A 19,089-nucleotide genomic window follows, 5' to 3' on the forward strand; every position below is an offset into this window, starting at 1 on the left:
CACCATGGCCCCATTCATACTGGACGGTCCTATGACAACGTGGACCTCTGTGGTTTGAGCTAATGGAGTTGGCATAGCGTCTGCTATCAAAGGTCACTTGCATTGTGGGTTTCTTTGGTCATCGTGGCTGAGTATGGACCATCCTTAGCCTATTTTTGGAGGCATCTGTATCAAGTCGTGTAATGAGGGAATGTCTACCACTAAATTTCTTACATATCTTTCCTACTACTGTCACTACACAAAACAGATCCCGCCGAGAAAAAATATTCCTGTTAAATACAAGTATAGCATTTTTAAATGGAAAACAACTGATCACCAGAGTACAGAAGATATTCTACCTATTTGCTTCATTTCTAAAAGCCATTTAGCTTGCCCAGATCAAACCAATGATGGGTGCATATTTATTAATATGAAGCTGTATTTTTGCAAAAAAAAAAAGTATTCATCATAAAAGTTATGCTCACATTTGCATTCCTTGCAGCACTTGCCATCCACGTATGCAAGAGCCGACTTCAGTGGGCAGTCAGGAATCGGGCAGATCAGAGTTTCACACTGGATAGTTCCATTCTGAGAAGAAAATAATATTTAAAGAATTTCCAAGTTGCAGTTTGATAGCCTGGAAGTATTTTTTAATCGGTTTCTTAAGGTTCAAACTCTTCACATAAAATGCCATAAATACCACTATCCTCTGGTTTTTACACAGTAAAACCCATGATACAGAGACCCACAGTAATACAGAGTGGGTCGTAACACAGCTGGTGACTGGCTCCCATCTTCTGTCCAGTGACGATCCTAATAGATAGCGTTCTCCCTTCTGTTGTGAGGTGGATGAGAACATGGGTCGGGAACACACTGACAGTGAAACAGGAAGCAAGGGGTAAGCCTCACGTCCGCCCAGATTACTCACTAAATGAGAACCAACAAACCAGATTTCTGGAATAGCTGCTGCCATCCTGCAGACGCAGTCTCAGGACCCAGAATCTTCCCGTGGATGGTTAAGCACCTCCACAGGGCAGTGCTGACAATCACCACAAGAAGCACCAAAATGCAAACAGTATGTCAGGGAATTAATTCCCGGAGGTCACTCAGGCAGGTAGCTGTTTCTCCAGTCACCTCACTGACCTCACTATACACATCTTGCATTTTACTCAAGTCAATTTTTGTCCCCCATTATCAGGTTGGGAAGGCTTTACTGTATTTGCAAAGTGCTATAATTTTTCTGGGACCAGAATATGTTTCTGAACAGAAATTATATAATGCATGCACGCACATGCACACACATATGACTAATTTCAGACGTATCTTTGACTTTTTAACATGCACAATATTCTGTTTTTGAACAAACTTGCTGAACTTGGAGAAATGCCTTTTTATAGGCTAATTCACACAGACCTCTGGCTTCTTTCCAGTAAATGAGTTTTAACAGATGAATTCAGATGAAATGTAAACGTTCAAAACCGAGCTAGTCTTGAACTTTTCTTTGAAAATGAATCTACTTTTGAAAGAATAATGCACTAAATATTCCTACTTTAATAGTGTGCAATTAGAGAAGTCATATTTATTTAAGTCATCTAATTTTTATTCCACTGTATTTGTAAGCATTTAAAGATTATCTTATGTATTTAAATTCCATTAATTTTTGGTATGATCCAATCTGGTCATAATATCTCATGCTGCATAGAGTTTAGTTTTATTAAATGCGTTAATAAACACATGAGGGGAAAATCCCTCAAAATGTAAAGGATAACAGATAGAATCCTTTGGGGATCACCTTTACTAACCCAATTTAAATTGCTAACTTCATGTGTGCACAAATAAACTTAAACTTTATAGCATTCCTAAACCATAATCATCTTTATAGGCTAGAAAGTGTCTTTAATAATGCAACACACAGTTCTTTAGATTTGACCAGGTTTGCTGGCACTTTAGTGTTGTGTCTTGAGGAAATGGGTCTTGAAATTTTCATGATTACATTGTTTTAATAAATTTTTAAAGAGTTGGGGCATCTGAGTTCCCTTAGTGTGAACTCCAGCAGAAGCCCTACCAGGCATGTGCAGTTCTTACAGCCGTCTGTCCAGGACTCAAATTCTCGGTAGGTGGTTCCCTTCATGGTGCAGGTCCTTTCACAATAGCACTGATCCAATCTATTCATTCGCTGCTCAGCTCGAGACAGCTGTGGCACAAAGGAAGGGGTTTGTATTGTTCACCATTCCAGCAACACAGAAATGCAAAATACATCAGGAGGCATCTCATTTTTTTCAGCGTATAGCAGTAATGATAGCTGTGCTCATCTATTATTTTACAAATATGTTTAAGCCAAAATTTAAAAGAGAAAAGATCCCCCCCTTTCTTTTTGTAAATTTGGTTCCTGCCTTTTGAAAAAAAAAAAGCATAATTTATAGGATATAAATGAAGGCTACGTAAAAATGGCATCATTCACAATGAGAAAAGCATTTTCCACTTTTAAAAATGTCTCATTTCATGAATATGTTTACTCAAGTGAAAAAAAAAAAAACAAATTTCAGAACTTATATTGTGCCAGAAAAAAAATCACGCCACAACTTGCAGGTTCCCAGTAACTACCGTGCAAGATGAAAAACAATCTGGTGAAATTGCAAGTAAACTTGAAACATGCATAGGACAGTGAATACTCCTACAACAGCAACACTGCAGTAGAAAGCATTTGTGGGAACATTTCCTTGGCAAAATTCTAGTGTCCATATTCTTTACAAAGCCCCCTCACCTCTGTCCTTACAAAGAAAAATAAGTAAAAATAAATAATAATGAAAACTAAAATAAACAATAAATTCTACTGTAATAAGCAGTGTAAAAACCAGGTAATCAGTCTCATTTATGATTTACTGAATCATGTGCTATACAGATGGCTAGGGTTTGAATATTTATAAGCCCTTTCCTCGAGCAGAGATCCAGATTCGATGCCAACAAACAATATAGTGTAAGAAAAGTCTCAAAGGTGAACATTTGTGGTTATAAAAAAAACTATAAAGAACATCAAGGATCTTGAGCTCCCCACACTATATTTCTAAGTAGCTTTTACCTTGGCTGATGTTTTGGCTAAAATGTCCTGCAGCTCCATGATTTTCTGCACGAGCCCATGGAAGTCATTGCAGGTTGGACAGGCTGGAATTACAAACACTACATTGGTCAAGTTGTATTTATAAGGAGGTCAATCTAGTTAAGTCTATGCTGACAACTAATATGTGGGAACTCCAATTTCAAACTGACATTCTGGACAAAATTAAGCAAGAAGCACACTTTTCATCACACAGTGCAAGAACTAATGGACTTACTGCGATTAAGATCGGGGCACTGAGCAATAAATCCTTGGGGCATGACAAGTAATTGCACATCTTGCATTATACCCTGTGTGCGAAAAATTTTAAAAAAGACATATTACTTTCATCTACCCAAATTATGTTGTACAGTCAAGTTCATGAAGGAAAACATTACAAGATAGACTCACCAAGATCCCTGAACAACATCTTTTTGAATACATTACTTCTATTCCAAACCAAAGGGAAAGAAATAATACATCAGGCAAAATAGATGGTTACCCACATATTCTCCTATTGATAATATTTTTAAAGCCTTAAGATTAAATGTCAAGATATAATTAAGAGGGAACAGTCATGTTGTTTTGAGAAGTTATTTTTAGTTAGCCACTGGAGAAAGGCTTGAAAATGACCTTTAAAAATCAACCCGAAAAATCACTTCTGGTTTCAGCAACAGTGAAACGGGTACCAATTTTAAATTAACTGCAATCATCAGAAAGGAAGAGACAGAAAAACTGAGTCATAAGAGCAATGCTCATTTGAGCATTTCTCATCTTTCAGTTGGAAATTTTCAAACTAATTTCTCAATCTATTTTTTTTTAATTTTTTAAAAATGTTTTTATTTATTTATTTTGAAAGAGAGGGGAAGGGGCAGAGAGAGAGGGAGAGAGAATCCCAAGCAGGCTCTGCACTGATAATGGAGTTCAATCTCACAAACCATGAGATCATTACTTGAGCCAAAATCAAGAGTCAGATGCTTAACCAACTGAGCCACCCAAGTGCCCCCACTAATTTCTCAATTTATAAAGGACAACAGATTCATTATACAGCTGCAGCAAGACTTAGCAAGAAGTCCTTAAAAGTACAGAATGTTCAGCGTGAAATTAAAAAAAAAAATTCCAGCTAGAAATGACCCATTTACACAGAGGGCCACAGCACATGTTTACAGGTAGAATTTACGTGTATCTTTAGTCACTAAGGTTTAATTAGCTTCCACCTTCCTGGGCTCTTAAACCGAAGACCAATGGTAGCTCAAAAATGACCTCATCAGACATACTCCAGCTGTCTCTTTCACTTACCATCCCTCTCTCTTCTTTCATCAACTTTATATATATTTTCAATTAAAATTTTGTTTTATTCCTTTGAAAAATGCAAACAGAATGTTTAATGACAGGAGGACAGTACCAACATATTCTCAAGATAATTTTTAATGTACCTACAAAATATACCAAATACTGGCTAATATCTCCTATATGTTTAATGCAATTAATAGCATAGTATAAGAAGACTGTCAATGTGGATGATAAATATTTTAGTATACTGTGTGGAATTTCTAGATCTGTTGTTTGCTAGGAGTTTGGATTAAAAAGGCAACTTTTGTACAAACTCCTATCACTTGGAAACAGCAAAATGAAAACAATGCTACCATGTACAGTTATACAATCTGTGCACTGTACAACTCCACTGGACACAAGTCACTCTACAATAAAAATTATAACCCCTAGAATAGTACACATAATTGATGTGTAAGAAGGATTCTGAGGCCGCATCCAAGCTCCATGGGAAAGACCATCATGGTTAAATAGAGGAGAGACGTGGCATCTACAAATTTGTCATCCCTAACATGGGAAAAAAGCACTGATTTTCTTAGGACCCGTAAGCATGGAATCAATTTCTTATGACTGGCTTTGGGCAAGTCACTTAATGCCCCTGAGCAGGCCTACGCACATGTAAAAGAGAAAAAAAAAAAAAAAAAAGAGCCCACATCAAAACCTACATAAGATTCGAGAATAATATATACAAGGCACCTGGTTTCCAGGTAACTAACAGTGTAAGTTTTAATTTTTTTTTAATGTTTATTCATTTTTGAGACAGAGGGAGACAGTGTGCAAGTGGGGGAGGGACAGAGAGAGAGCCAGACACAGAATCTGAAACAGGCTCAAGGCTCTGAGCTGTCAGCACAGAGCCCGATGCGAGGCTCGAACCCACGAACCGTGAGATCGTGACCTGAACCGAAGTCGGACGCTCAACCGACTGAGCCACACAGGCACCCCTAACAGTGTAAGTAAGTTTTAAAAACACCTTCCCAGGATTACAAACCTTAGTTAGAACACAGTTTCAAAATTACTGGTACCTACTCTACCCAGAAATCCAGGAGTCGGACACAGAACCTATTATTCTTCAGTTAACAATCATTTTCTGAGTCACTTCTATATTATAGGCACTGTCATAGTCCCTGGGGGTAAATGATTACACTATGGGCTTGTAGTCAAGCAATTTTCTGGACTTTATTTCTTCATCCTTAAGATAAAGAAATTTAACTGGGATGTCTTTTAGATCATCTAAAATGATGAAATTCTATGGAGCGTGTCTCTAAGTAGACACTAAAAAAAGGTACAAGTTATGACTGCTTTCTAGTTTTGACAGATTTGTGCATATATATATATATATATATATATATATATATTCTCTTTTCACTTTCTGAATACAGAAAGACCTTGAATGGTGAATACTGAAACGTTTTCAATCCTCTATTATTAACATCCCTGTAAAAGTATGAGCAAAGGTTATGTTTCAATGGTAGACAGTTTATTTGTATATTAACATCTTAGGTTTTTATGACTTTGAATGCCTAATCTCAATAATGATATGTTAATTTCCTGATTGCAAAGTTGTGATCATCTCTGTAATGTCTAAAGATCAAATTTATTCAGGAAAAAAGAGAAAATACTGTAGGCCACCTAAATAAAACATTAGTGTCCAAAAAATAGACACAAATAGAAAAAAATATACACAAATCAAATTATTTTGTTTCACACCACAAAGAGCAAAACATAATTTTCCAAACTAATTAGAAAGCATTTATATTTACATGTTATGATCCGCCCTTAGCCAAAAAATACCTTAAAATATCCATGTGCATTATTTCTCTGTCCCAGCCAAAATGTTGTGCCCAGAGGCAAGTCAGTGGAGGGCTTTTCCACCACTCTTTCATATATCCTGCAAAAAAAGAAACATCAAATAATGTGAGTGAACACTAATTTTATAGAATCTTCCACTTCCTGAACTGAGAACATTTCACTTACTTATTGCAGTCAATGTGTAAAACCAAATGGGAAGCACTGATGGCTAAAGAGAGCTTGTGCCACTTATCGTCAGCCAAAATGTAAGGAAATACTTCCGTGTGAGGGTGGTGACTGCCTGAGCGATAATGAAGTCTGACTTCATTCCGGTGGCCACTGCTTTCCAGTTCTAGGTACCTGCATAGAGAAGAAGCATATGGGACACCTTGAAAATAAAGTTCAAAAATTATGGACAAGACCTCCATCTCCACAAAGATTGAGTATATGTTTTCCGAACTCCTCCCATTGAGTACAACTAAACATTATATTATAAAACAAACATAAGAAGAGTCTAAAATATGGAATAGAGAAAGAAAATCAGTGAAGGACTGCAGGACCCAAAGTGGCGGTTTCCTAGGTTTTCTTTTTGCCTCATATCCCCAGACTTGGAGCTAAAGAAGCCAGCAACCTGGAAATACTAAGTGATGCAGACCCCCAAATAAATAAATTACATATATATATTTATATGTGTGTGTATTTATTATATATAAATAAATTACATATATATGTATATATAGGTGTATATATATTCCAGAAAAACTTGCTGTCTCTAACCAAGTGCCAGGGAATGGGAAGGCTAGTAAGAGAAAATCTTTTAGAGAATAACCACTCTATTCCAGACAAACACCACAGAAAACAACTATGGTCCCATCCCCAACCAGGCTAGTAAAGGCTAGCGGAGCCTAGATTTCTACCTTCTTCAGGCAGAAATTAGGTACCCAACACCTCTACTAGGGTAATGACAAAAAAGGCCAAGTAGAGATCCAAGACTTTAAACGCAGCCAACCAGTAATGAGAACACCCCCACTCCCGAATATGGTATCAGTGGAGACCACATGGGGAGGAGCCTGGACTTCCATCCTCATCTGGCAGTAACAAAGCATATCGCCCCCTTTTTACTGGAATCGTGTCAGACAAGACATAGGGGAGAGTCAGAACTTTTACCATCACCCAGCAGTAATGAGACCACCCCAACCACAGTGTCAGTGGGGAGTTGGAACTTCCACCCCCATGCAGAAATAATACAAGCTCCCTTTCAGTTTGCAATAAAAGACCAAATGGGGAACGTCCTCCACCTGGAAGTAACAAGATGACAGTTTCCCGTCTCCTACCGGATCAATGTCACAGAAAACTAGCTAAAACAGGGAATTCAAATAAGATACAAGTCTCAGAACTTCTATGAAATGCTTAGTTGTCAATTGAAAATCATATGCCATACCAAAAACCAAGAAGATCTCCAATTTTTAAAAAAATTTTATGTTTATTTATTTATTTTTGAGAGACACACACACAGACTGTGAGTGGGGGAGGGGAAGACACAGAATCCGAAGCAGGCTCCAGGTCTGCTGTCAGCACAGAGCTGGAAGTGGGGCTCAGACCCAAAAACCAGGAGATCATGACCTGAGCTGAAGTCAGACGCTTAACTGACTGAGCCACCCAGGGGCCTCTAGAAGATCTACAATTTAATGAAAAAAAGACAGTCAAAAGATATCAACACCATAATGATAGCGATGTTAGAAATACCTAGCAAAGATTTTGAAGACACTTTGATAAAAACAAGAACTTATCAACATATTTGGGCACACTTGAAACAAATGAAAAAATAGAAAGCCTCAGCAAACAGAAGAACAAAATAAACATATAAAAAAGAACCAAATGGAAGTTTTAAAATTGAAAAATACAACTGGAATAAAAAAGCTCAAAGGATGGGCTAAACAATAAAAGGAGAGGGCCAAGAAAAGAACTAGCTAACTGAAGATAGAACAAAAATAATCCAATCTGAATAGAGATAAAAATAGACTAAAAAAAATGAACAGGCTCAGAGACCTGAATTACTATAACAAAAGATCTAACATTCATATAAGTAGAGTCCATAAACAAGGAAAAAGAGGGTATACTGAAAAAGTACTAGATAAAATCATGACTGAAAACTTCCCAAACTTGAGAAGGGACATAAGCTCACAGATTTAAGACTCTAAGAAACCTCCAAACAAGATGAATTAATATAAATACTCATTATCATTAAACTTCTGACCAAAAACAAAGAAAAAAGCATTGAAAGCAGCCAGAAAAAAATTGACAAGCTATCAATAGGGAAAAACAATTAAAGTGGTAGTGGATTCCTCAGCAGAAACAATGGAAGCCAGAAGAAAGTGGCACAATAGTGTTCATGGGATGAAAGTAAAGGTTTTAGTCCAGAATCTTATACTCACCAAAAACATCCTTCAGAAATGAAGGAGAAATCAAGACATTCTCAAATGAAGGAAAGCTAAGGTACTTTGAATCAAGTTTTTAACTCAGCTATGTCATGTTTAAGGTACTTAATGAACACTGAAGACGATACATAGAATACTTAGATCTGCAAAGTCTGACATGGAGAGAGGAATTGGGAAATCATAGGCATAAAGATTACACTGAAAGCCACGAAGGCACAGCCATGAAGAATGCTTGAACATTTTGAGAAGGAACCAGCAAAGCAAACCAATAAATGTGGCTAATAAGATTAAAGGAGCTAAAAATGAGAGTGGTGACTCAGAGGCCTAATGATGAAGAAGCTACCTCAAGAAAGAGGAGGTAATCAACTGTATTAACTGCTGCCAAGAACGCCAGGAAGATGAAGTCTTAACCACTGGATTTAGCAAAACAGACGTGTTTGATAACCCTAAAATTATTTCAGAAAACCATATAGGGAATAAAGTCTGCTTGAAGTAGGGTCAAGAGAGAAGAGGCAGACAGAAATAAGAGGCAAATGTAGACATTTTGGAGAAATGGGAAGGTGGCTATGGAAAAACATGTAGTCAAAGGAGATCCGTCTTTAATTGGTAAGAAATACTACTCATGTTTGTATGCTGCTGGGAATAATCTTGTAGAAGAAGGAAATTAGCTATAATTGGAAGAGAAAATAAACTGGATAAAACAGAAACTAAAATAAAACACAGACTAACTATTTTTTAACTACCAAAAAATTAAAAATTCCTCAACAGAAGAGATATGATAAATAAAATCTGATAACAAATGACATTCTGTAAGACAAGAATGCAGAGAAATAAGCATGCTGATACACTATTAATGCAAAATAAATTGACACAGACTTCTTGAAGGGTAGTTTGGTAAAACTATCAACACATTAAATGTGCATACTCTTTAAATCAGTAATTCCAAATCTAAAAATCAATCCTGCAAAATAACAGCACAAATTAGCAATGATACATGCAGAAAGTGCTCACTGCAGATTTATTTAAAATAGTAAAAATCTGACAAAATGCCAACTATCCACTCATAGGGCAGTTATGATACATCCATACCCTGGAACATTCTACACAATAATGAAGTTCAGACATGAAACAATGCATAGTTTACTATTAATAAACAAACAAAAACTATAGAAACCCATTTTGTTTGATGAAACTCTGTGTGTGTGTGTGTGTGTGTGTTTGTGTGTGTGTGTTTGTGTGTATTTAGAGAAAAATAAAAGATCAAGAAGGATACGTCTCAAAATGTCAACACTAGTTACCACAGGGGAGTACAATCAATTAGGGGAAGAGATGTGAAGAGACTTCTCACGTATTTTTATATCCCTGAATTTTCTTCACTAATTATGTATTACTTCTTTAATGTTTATATATATATGAGCTCTATTTTAAGACAAAAAATAAAATGAGTGGTCAATAATATAACCCATGCTTAGGACTTATCAAGAATAAATAAAACTCTTGGGGCGTCTGGGTGGCTCAGTCGGTTGAGCGTCCGACTTCAGCTCAGGTCACGATCTCACGGTTCGTGAGTTCGAGCCCCGTGTCAGGCTCTGGGATGATGGCTCAGAGCCTGGAGCCTGCTTCCGATTCTGTGTCTCCCCCTCTCTCTGCCCCTCCCCCATTCATGCTCTGTCTCTCTCTGTCTCAAAAATAAATAAACATTAAAAAAAATTAAAAAAAAAAAGAATAAATAAAACTCCAACTTATGTGGTTTTTTTTATACAGAAGACACCAACCAGAGAATCCTCTCTATATTATTTGATAACAAGTATTCGTTATCCAATCAATTAAACTAGTAAATTCTATAATGATAGAGAGGTGTTTGCATTTTTTGCTAAATACCATCAGCAAATGCACTGCCCCATTGCTATATACCTGTCAGTTCTTAACACACTGTGGCAAGAACCCTAGTGCTTGGGTCAGGCATCCTCCTCTAGATACTACTAGATATGTCACCTGCACTGGGTTCCTAAACTTGAGACACTAAAAGTAGCCTTTAATAACAATAAGGCTCACACTATGCCCTACAAACAAGAGCAACCCTGGAGAAGTTAAATATTTTACCAAAAGTTACATTTTCATTAGCATCACTCACTCAATTAAAAAAAATGAAATAGACACACAAAACATATACAAAAAAACATTCAGTGAAGAGAAAAAATAAATAATGATGTAAAACACCAAGAAGTGTGCCTAGTACATGGATAGTATTCAATAAATATTAGCTCTCATTAAAAGAAGGAAAAACAGGTTGAAAGAAGTTAATCCAAATCTTTAAAACCAGTCACTATTAAGTATACAAAACCGTACGAAGATGTGAAGTTGCATGAAAATACGATTATTCCATAGTTATAAGTTATAAAGCATCGTAATGAACACTGGGTCTAGTTTAATGAATCATTTTTCTAATAACAGCCATATTCATTTCCAGAAGTCCGCTGTCCCCCACTGGGTGGTGTCTCAGTGGGACACAGACCTGGCTCGCCTCCCCTTGGGTCCCCTCTCCAAGGCTTAGCAGAACAGACTGGTTAAACACCTCAGCCTACAGCCTGAGGAGTCACATCCCAATACCCCTCTCAACAGTGGCAAGCTACTTCACCTCTCTGTGTCTCATTTGGTATCTCAACTATAAAGCAGGGGGTGGGGGAGGGGCGCCTGGGTGGCTCAGTCAGTTAAGCATCCGACTTAGGCTCAGGTCACGTGATCTCATGGTTCGTGGGTTCGAGCCCTGCATCAGGCCCTGGGATTCTGTCTCTCCCCCTCCCCCTTGCGCTCTCTCTAAAAATAAATAAATATATTTTTAAAAAACAAACTGTAATGCGGAGATATGAACTATAATTGCCTCAATGGACACCTGTAAGGATTTGAATGAGTTAATTTAAGAAAGCACCCAGAATGTTACTCAGTACACACAAAATACTCAATAACGATAGTACACGTTAGTTATCTTTTTCCAACTCAAAAAGCAAAGGTGTCATATCCTCCTTCTTCTTTCTCAGGGTGTAGCCAGTGATGGACTGATGCCATGCCCTAGCAATCAGACACTCTTTCTTGAGATTCTTGATGGGAGCACAGTAAGGAGCAGAGCGAGAAGGCACCCACATTGCGCTAAGGCAGCAGCATCCTCGTCAGTTCTGTTCTGGTCACTCTGCATCTTGCTTCCTGTTTGCTGGCCCACCAGAGTGCCTTTGGTTATTATTTGTTCCAAATTCTGATGCCTCAGGCTCTCATCAGTTCCGTAAGCTGCCTTACCACCCAGCATCTCCAAAGTCACCTTACAGCTAAGAACCTGAACTGATATACTATAATTGTGACCATGGAAAAAAACATAGAATTACAATAAAATGTATCAATGTCTTTAAAGCAATTATTGAGTGATAGAACCATGAGTGATTTTTAACCTTCTTTTTATTGTCCTTTGTTTTCCGTGTTATGTTCAATGAGCATTTATTACCTTAAATTAAAAACCACATTTTAAATTCAGAGATGATAATTTGTTACACCTGAACCTATCATGTCTCTCTGATTTGTTACTCATAATTTTGTGAAGTAACTAAAATCAGAAATAAAGTTCACCCTTTATAATAATTTATGCCCTTGTTATTCAAATATCCTTTGCATTGGCAGAAATATAAACTAATTTAAGATTAGGCTTCAGAGAAACAGGAGACAGTGGCAGGACATCATTCATTTGAACAACCTCCTTCATAACTCAAGATCAAGGGATGAAAATAAGGTTGCATCTTATCTGACAAAAAGGTTACACAACACGAAATGAGAATTTTTCCACCACCTTAAATTAAACCCAAATTGAAGAATGATCAGATCTTCTCAGTACAGGTCTTCCTCAACTTGCAACAGGGTTATGTCCTGATAAACCCATCATAAGTTGAAAATGCAATTAATACACCTACCCTATAGAGCATCATAGCTAATGCCTAGCCTCCCTTAAACGTGCTCAAAACACTTCTATCAGCCTACGGCTGGGCAAAATCATCTGGCACAAAGCCCATTTTATAATAAAGTGTTGAATATCTCATGCAATTTATTGAATACTGTACTGACAGTAAAAAACAGAGCAGTTTTTTAAGTGTGTGGGTGTCTACCCTCGTGGTTGCATGACAGACCGGGAGCTTTGGCTCACTACGGCTGCCCAACATCACAAGAGACTATCGTATCACATCCCACGAGCCTGAGAAAAGATCAAAATTAAAAATTAAAAAACAAGTTTCTACTGAATTTATAGCACTTTCTCACCACTATAAAATAAAAATATTGTAGGGCAAGCCATCATAAATATAAGACTGCCTATATATTCAGCTAGAGGCCATTTGTTAGTAAGTCACCTGGTGGAAAGCTACACGTACTTCTAGTGCCAAAAATATCATTAGTGTAGCTCATGGAAGGCACAATTACAAAGGAGTTATATGCACAGGCTCTGGAATGGAAAACCCAGCTCAGCTTCTCACTACTACCTAGGACCCAACTTCTTGCTGCCTCAGTTTCCTCATCTGTAAAATGAGGACTCATTGTGATAATCCATAGAAAGCAGGGTATCTGACACACAGTAATCACTCAGTAAATGGTAACTATTTTATCATTTGTGAATACATAATCCCAATTAGTGATCATTTATAAAGCCCAGCTTCTGGAAGCCAATTCTGTGAATAACAAGCAATTTGAACACATCTTTCTCAGGGGAAAGAATCCAAAACCAGAAGACAGAAGTTACAGACAAAAACAGAAGATTAACCCACTCATAGAAACTGATTGGCAGCACTGGTCATAAGGGCTCTAGTATAACCAACAAAATATGAGAGGTGGAGTGCAGTAGTCGGGCCAAAATTATTGAGTTCAGCAGCTTGTCCATTTGTTATACAAAATTGACTGTTACACCTTGCACTTCCATTAATTCCTCACATGTTGAGGGAGATGGGAAAGTGGGGGAGAAAGTATATTTTTTGGCATCCTTTATTAGAACCATATTGATTCTATTTTTGTTAGTTAGCTTGTTTTTAATAACATGTTGTCATCAGAGCAAGGCAGTATGATGTGGTAGTTTAAGAGGCCTGAGACTTACTCCTGTTTCCACTCTTTACTATGATGATGGGCAAGTGAAAAATCCTCTCTAAGTGTCAGTTTCCTCTCCTATCAATTAGAGAGAAAAAGAACTTTAACCTTATATGGTCGTTTTCCGAATTCAACAAAGTAAGGGATGTTAAGGGTTTACTCTGCACAGTTCTTGACAGTGAGCACTCCATACATGTCATGATTATGATTTATATTTCCTATGGAGATGTATGTAAACATCACCAAATTTTCAGGGTGGATTTGAACTTAAGCATGAATCTCAGACAGAAAGTATTTCAGTGAGAATCTACCCAATTAACAATGCTTCGAGTCTCAAATATGATACTCATCCAGTTTGTTTGAGTAAATCCAAAGACCAATAATTCGTGATTTACTGAGGCCTGTCATTTCATTTTTATAAAACAAAGACCCTCCTTACAGTAAATCATAAAGGGAGGAGGATTTTCAAACTACAATTTATGAATGCAAATAATATAGCAAATATTTACTAGGGGCACAGAGTATATAGCAGTGACCAAGGCCAAATAGCACTGAAGCTTAGAGATCCTCAATAATAAACATATTATTAAGTGAAAGTTAAACTTAGCCATTTCAAAACTAGTAACAATATTACTATATAAGTCTTGCTGTAAGGATGAGAATGTGGCCATATCAGTGAGGAAAACAAAGCTTCTTCCTGAATAATATGCCAGAAGCCAAAATTATATCAGCAAGGGGAAGTATCAGTAGAAAATGGAATTAATTCATGACTGAAGTGCTGGCATCCAACATGATGGCTTGAATAAAAACCTCTCCATCTTACTACTCTATACAACTGAGTTTATTAGAAAATAACAGGAAAAATCAGCCAGTTAAGAAATTAAGGTAATTAATTATTATTGATGATGAGGCCAGCAAGACACAAAGAAATTCTAAGAAACAACACTTTGAGCCATGACACTGGAAGGGAGCCTCCTCCTTCACTAAGTCCTCTTTAGTGGCATTGGGTGTATTATTAAAATATCAATTTGAGGAAGGTCTTATACAAAGTTGGGGAAAGAACAGATACAATAAAGCTCTAATAATAAGTGGGTATTCCACAGCACAAGGGTATCCATGAGAGTCACACAGTTTGAAAGAAGCCACTGGATAAAAGGCAGTACCTACTTAATGCTAGGTTATCATTATCTCAGCTTTCTTAGTTGTGACTGAGACCATGCAGGTAGAAATTAGAGCAAGACTGGAAAGAAAGGGTTCAAGGAAATAGAAGACTCAAAGGAAATGAGCCTTCCCTATTTTATCAAGAATGAATACAAGAACACACTGTCCTAAGGTTGAGGAAGACTCTCTGCAGAATATGGACTTCTCTGATGACCAGAAAATGCATACATGAAAATGTGTACAAACTTGGCTTGCAAATTCTACAAGGGATTCACAGATTCCAAGAAATCCATTCATGGACTCCAAGCTCGGTATTGTTCCATTACAGGAAGACCAAACAGAATATGGTTACTTGCAAAAATTTCACAATGTGGTGTTATATACATGTAATATTTTTGATATAAAATAATAGGTTATAATTAGACAAAAATTCAGAAAATATACAAAAGCATTAAGAAGAAAATTAAGATCACTAACGGTTCTGTTGGAAAGAGATGATTCATATTAACAATTTTCCATATATGATTGGCAGTCCTTTTCACTTAACCATACACTCTGAACATCTTTCCATGTCAATCAAGAAAAGCCACATCCTTTTTATTGCATGGTTTTTTATAGCATAACTGTGCCATAATTTATTTAACATCCAATTTCCTATTACTATTTCCAGTTTTTAATTCTTAATAAAAAATGTTTCAATACATGTCAACTATACTTCAAAAATATTTCAATACATATTTCTTTGTGCACTTGCACAATTAACTTTTTGGAATAAATAACTATAAATGAAATTTCTGGTTCAAATATTATACATATTTCAAAGAGATTTGTTATATTTATTCATTCACTCACTCATTTATTCATTCAACAAATATTTTTTGAACAGCAAACGAAACCTAAAGTTAGCAAAAGGGAGGAAATATTAAATATTACAGCAGAAATAAAAGATACAGAAACTAAAAAACAAAAAAACAAACAAAAAAACAAACAGTAGAACATATCATAGAAACCAGGAGCTGGTTCTTTGCAAAAATTAATAAAATTGATAAACCTCTAGCCAGACTTATCAAAAAGAGAAGAGAAAGGACCTAAATAAATAAGATCACAAATAAGGAAGGAGAAATACAAACAATTATAAGGAAAAAATATGAAAAACTATATGCCCTGTCTTGTTCCTGACTGTAGAGGAAAAGCTTTCAGCTTTTTCCCATTTAGGATATTAGCTGCAGGTTTTTAATACATGGCCTGTATTATGTTGGGGTATGTTCTCTCTAAACCTACTTTGTTGAGGGTTTTTATCATGAATGGATGTTGTACTTTGTCAAATGCTTTTTTGCATCTATTGAAATGACCATATGGTTCTTATCCTTTCTTTTATTAATGTGGTGTATTGTGTTGATAGATTTGTGAATACTGAACCACCCTTGCATCCCAGGAATAAATCCCACTTGATCATGCCACTTTTATTTACATAATACTGGAAGTATTAGCCACAGCATTCAGAACACAAAAAGAAATAAAAGGCATCCAAGTCAAGAAAGAAGTAACTTTCACTACATGCAAATGACATGATACTATACATAGAAAACTTGAAACACTCCACCAAAACACTGCTGCAACTGATGAACGAATTCACTAAAGCCACAGGATACAAAATCAACATACAGAAATGTATCACATTTTTTACGTAGAACAATGAAGCACCAGAAAGAAAAATTAAGGAATCAATCGCATTTACAATTGCACCCAAAAGAGTAAGATACATAGAAATAAACTTAATCAAAGAAATGAAAGACTTGAACTCTAAAAACTATAAAACACAGACAAAAGAAATTGAAGATGACACAAAGAAATCTTAAGACATTCCATGTCTACACTACCCAGAGAAATCTACACAATTCAATGCAAATTCAATTGCATCCAATGCAATCTCTTTCAAAACACCAGCATTTTTCACAGAGCTACAACATACAGTCCTAAAATGGGTATGGAACCACAAAAGATCCCAGATAGCCAAAGCAATCTTAAAAAAGAAAAACAAAGCTGAAGGCATCACAATAGCAGACTTCAAGGTATATTACAAAGCTGTAGTGATCAAAACATTATGGTACTGACCCAAAAACAGACACATAGATCAAAGGAGCAGAGTAGAAAACCCAGAAATGAAGCTACAATTATATTGTCAATTAATCTTCAATAAAGCAGGAAAGAATATCCAATGGGAAAATATATAAAGGTCTGCTCAACAAATTGTGTTGGGAAAATTGAACAGCAAAAGAATGAAATTGGATCGCTTTCTCACACTACAAATTCAAAATGGATGTGAGACCTGAAACCATAAAAATCCTAGAAGACAACACAGGTAGTAACTTCTTTCACATGGGCCATAGCAACTCCTTTCTAAATACATCCCCTGAGGCAAGAGAAATAAAAGCAAAAATAAACAACTGGGACTATATCAAAATAAAAAGCTTCTGCAGAGTGAAGGAGACAACCAACAAAACTAAACAGCAGCCTATGGAATAGGAGAATATATTTGCAAATTATATATCAGATAAAGGGTTAGTATCCAAAATATATAGTTTATAAAACTAAACACCCCCAAAATGAATAATCCAATTAAAACATAATCAGAAGACATAAACAGACATTTTTCCAACAAAGACATACAAATGGCCAACAGACACATGAAAAGATGTTCAACATCATATACTATCAGGGAAATTAAAATAAAAAACACAATAAGATGTCACCTCACACCTGTCAGAATGGCTAAAATCAACAACACAGGAAACAACAGGTATTGGTGAGGATGTGGAGAAAAAGGAACCCTCTTGCACTGTTGGTAGGAATGTAAATTGGTGTAGCTGCTGTGGAAAACAGTATGGAGTTTCCTCAAAAAATTAAAAATAAAAATACATATGATCTAAAAATTGCACTAGTGGGTATTTACCCAAAGAAAATGAAAACATTAATTTTCACTAATGTTTATTGTAGCACTATTTACAATAGGCAAATTATGGAAGTAGCTCAAGTGTCCATCGATAGATGAATGAATAAAGAAGAGGTGGTATACACACACACACACACACACACACACACACACACACTGGAATATCACACAGCCACAAAAAATGAGATCTTGCCATTTGAGACAATAGATGGTATTATGCTAAATGAAATAGATCAGACAAAAATAAATACCATATAATTTCATTTATATATGCAATCTAAAAAAACACAAATGAATGAACGAAAAAACTGAAACAGACCCATACAGAGAACAAACTGACAGTGGCCAGGGGGAAAACGGTAGGGGGATAGGCAAAATGGATGAAAGGGAATAGGAGGTACAGGTTTCCAGTTATAGAACGAATAAGACACAGGAATGAAAGGCGCAGCATAGGGAACACAGTTAGTAGTACTGTAATAGCATTGTACGGTTCCAGATGGTAGCTAGACTTGTGGGGAGTATAGCATAACATAGAGCCCTATGGAACACTATGTTGTACACCTGAAACTAATGTAAATTGTGTGTCAACTCGACTTCAATGTAAAAATAAAAGGCATATAAAGCATGACTATTATTCTCCACTGAGTTACTCCAGTTCTCTACAGAGAGAAAGTGAAATGAATTGTCACTGAATCTGGGAAACTATCTGTGATAGATGTTATTGGTCAAACAAAGTTCAAAAAATATAGAAATTATATTTTAGGGGCTCCTGGGTGGCTCAGTCGCTTGAGCGTCCGACTTCGGCTCAGGTCATGATCTCACTGTTCGTGAGTTCGAGCCCCGTGTCGGGCTCTGTGCTGACAGCTCAAGGCCTGGAGCCTGCTTCGGATTCTGTGTCTCCCTCTCTGCTCCTCCCCTGCTCATACTCTGTGTCTCTCTCTCAAAAATAAATAAAGATTAAAAAAAAAGAAATTATATTTTATACATCCAATTTTCCTAACACCTTCAATCCGGTATGAAAGGACCAAAAAATAGGCATAGGTAGAGCACAGTTTATACGGAAATAACATGCTCATTGAGGAATCATGAAATTAATTAATCATTTAGTACATAACATACTATGCATTTAATTTTACATTAAAATATGGTTAATCTGTCACTTTTTAATTTCTCATTTGGTTATTCAAATCAAGCTCTTCTGTGAAAAAAATAAAACTCACCCTTTCTGGCTACAG

General features: G+C 36.4%; 1 protein-coding gene across 2 annotated transcripts in view; it reads right to left on the reverse strand.

The window, feature by feature from the left end:
- NELL2 (neural EGFL like 2) overlaps positions 1 to 19,089 on the reverse strand; it is a 393,863-nt gene that overhangs the window by 242,868 nt on the left and 131,906 nt on the right. For both annotated transcript variants that reach the window (XM_042992139.1, XM_042992138.1), the window contains exons 5-10: positions 6,380 to 6,553; positions 6,197 to 6,293; positions 3,312 to 3,384; positions 3,059 to 3,141; positions 2,045 to 2,173; positions 465 to 567 (exon numbers count right to left, since the gene is read on the reverse strand). In XM_042992139.1, coding sequence (XP_042848073.1) covers positions 465 to 567; positions 2,045 to 2,173; positions 3,059 to 3,141; positions 3,312 to 3,384; positions 6,197 to 6,293; positions 6,380 to 6,553 — 659 coding nt within the window. The remainder of the gene's footprint in view (positions 1 to 464; positions 568 to 2,044; positions 2,174 to 3,058; positions 3,142 to 3,311; positions 3,385 to 6,196; positions 6,294 to 6,379; positions 6,554 to 19,089) is intronic.

The sequence above is a fragment of the Panthera tigris genome, chromosome B4 (assembly GCF_018350195.1).
Source record: "Panthera tigris isolate Pti1 chromosome B4, P.tigris_Pti1_mat1.1, whole genome shotgun sequence".
NCBI classification, from domain to species: Eukaryota; Metazoa; Chordata; class Mammalia; order Carnivora; family Felidae; genus Panthera; species Panthera tigris.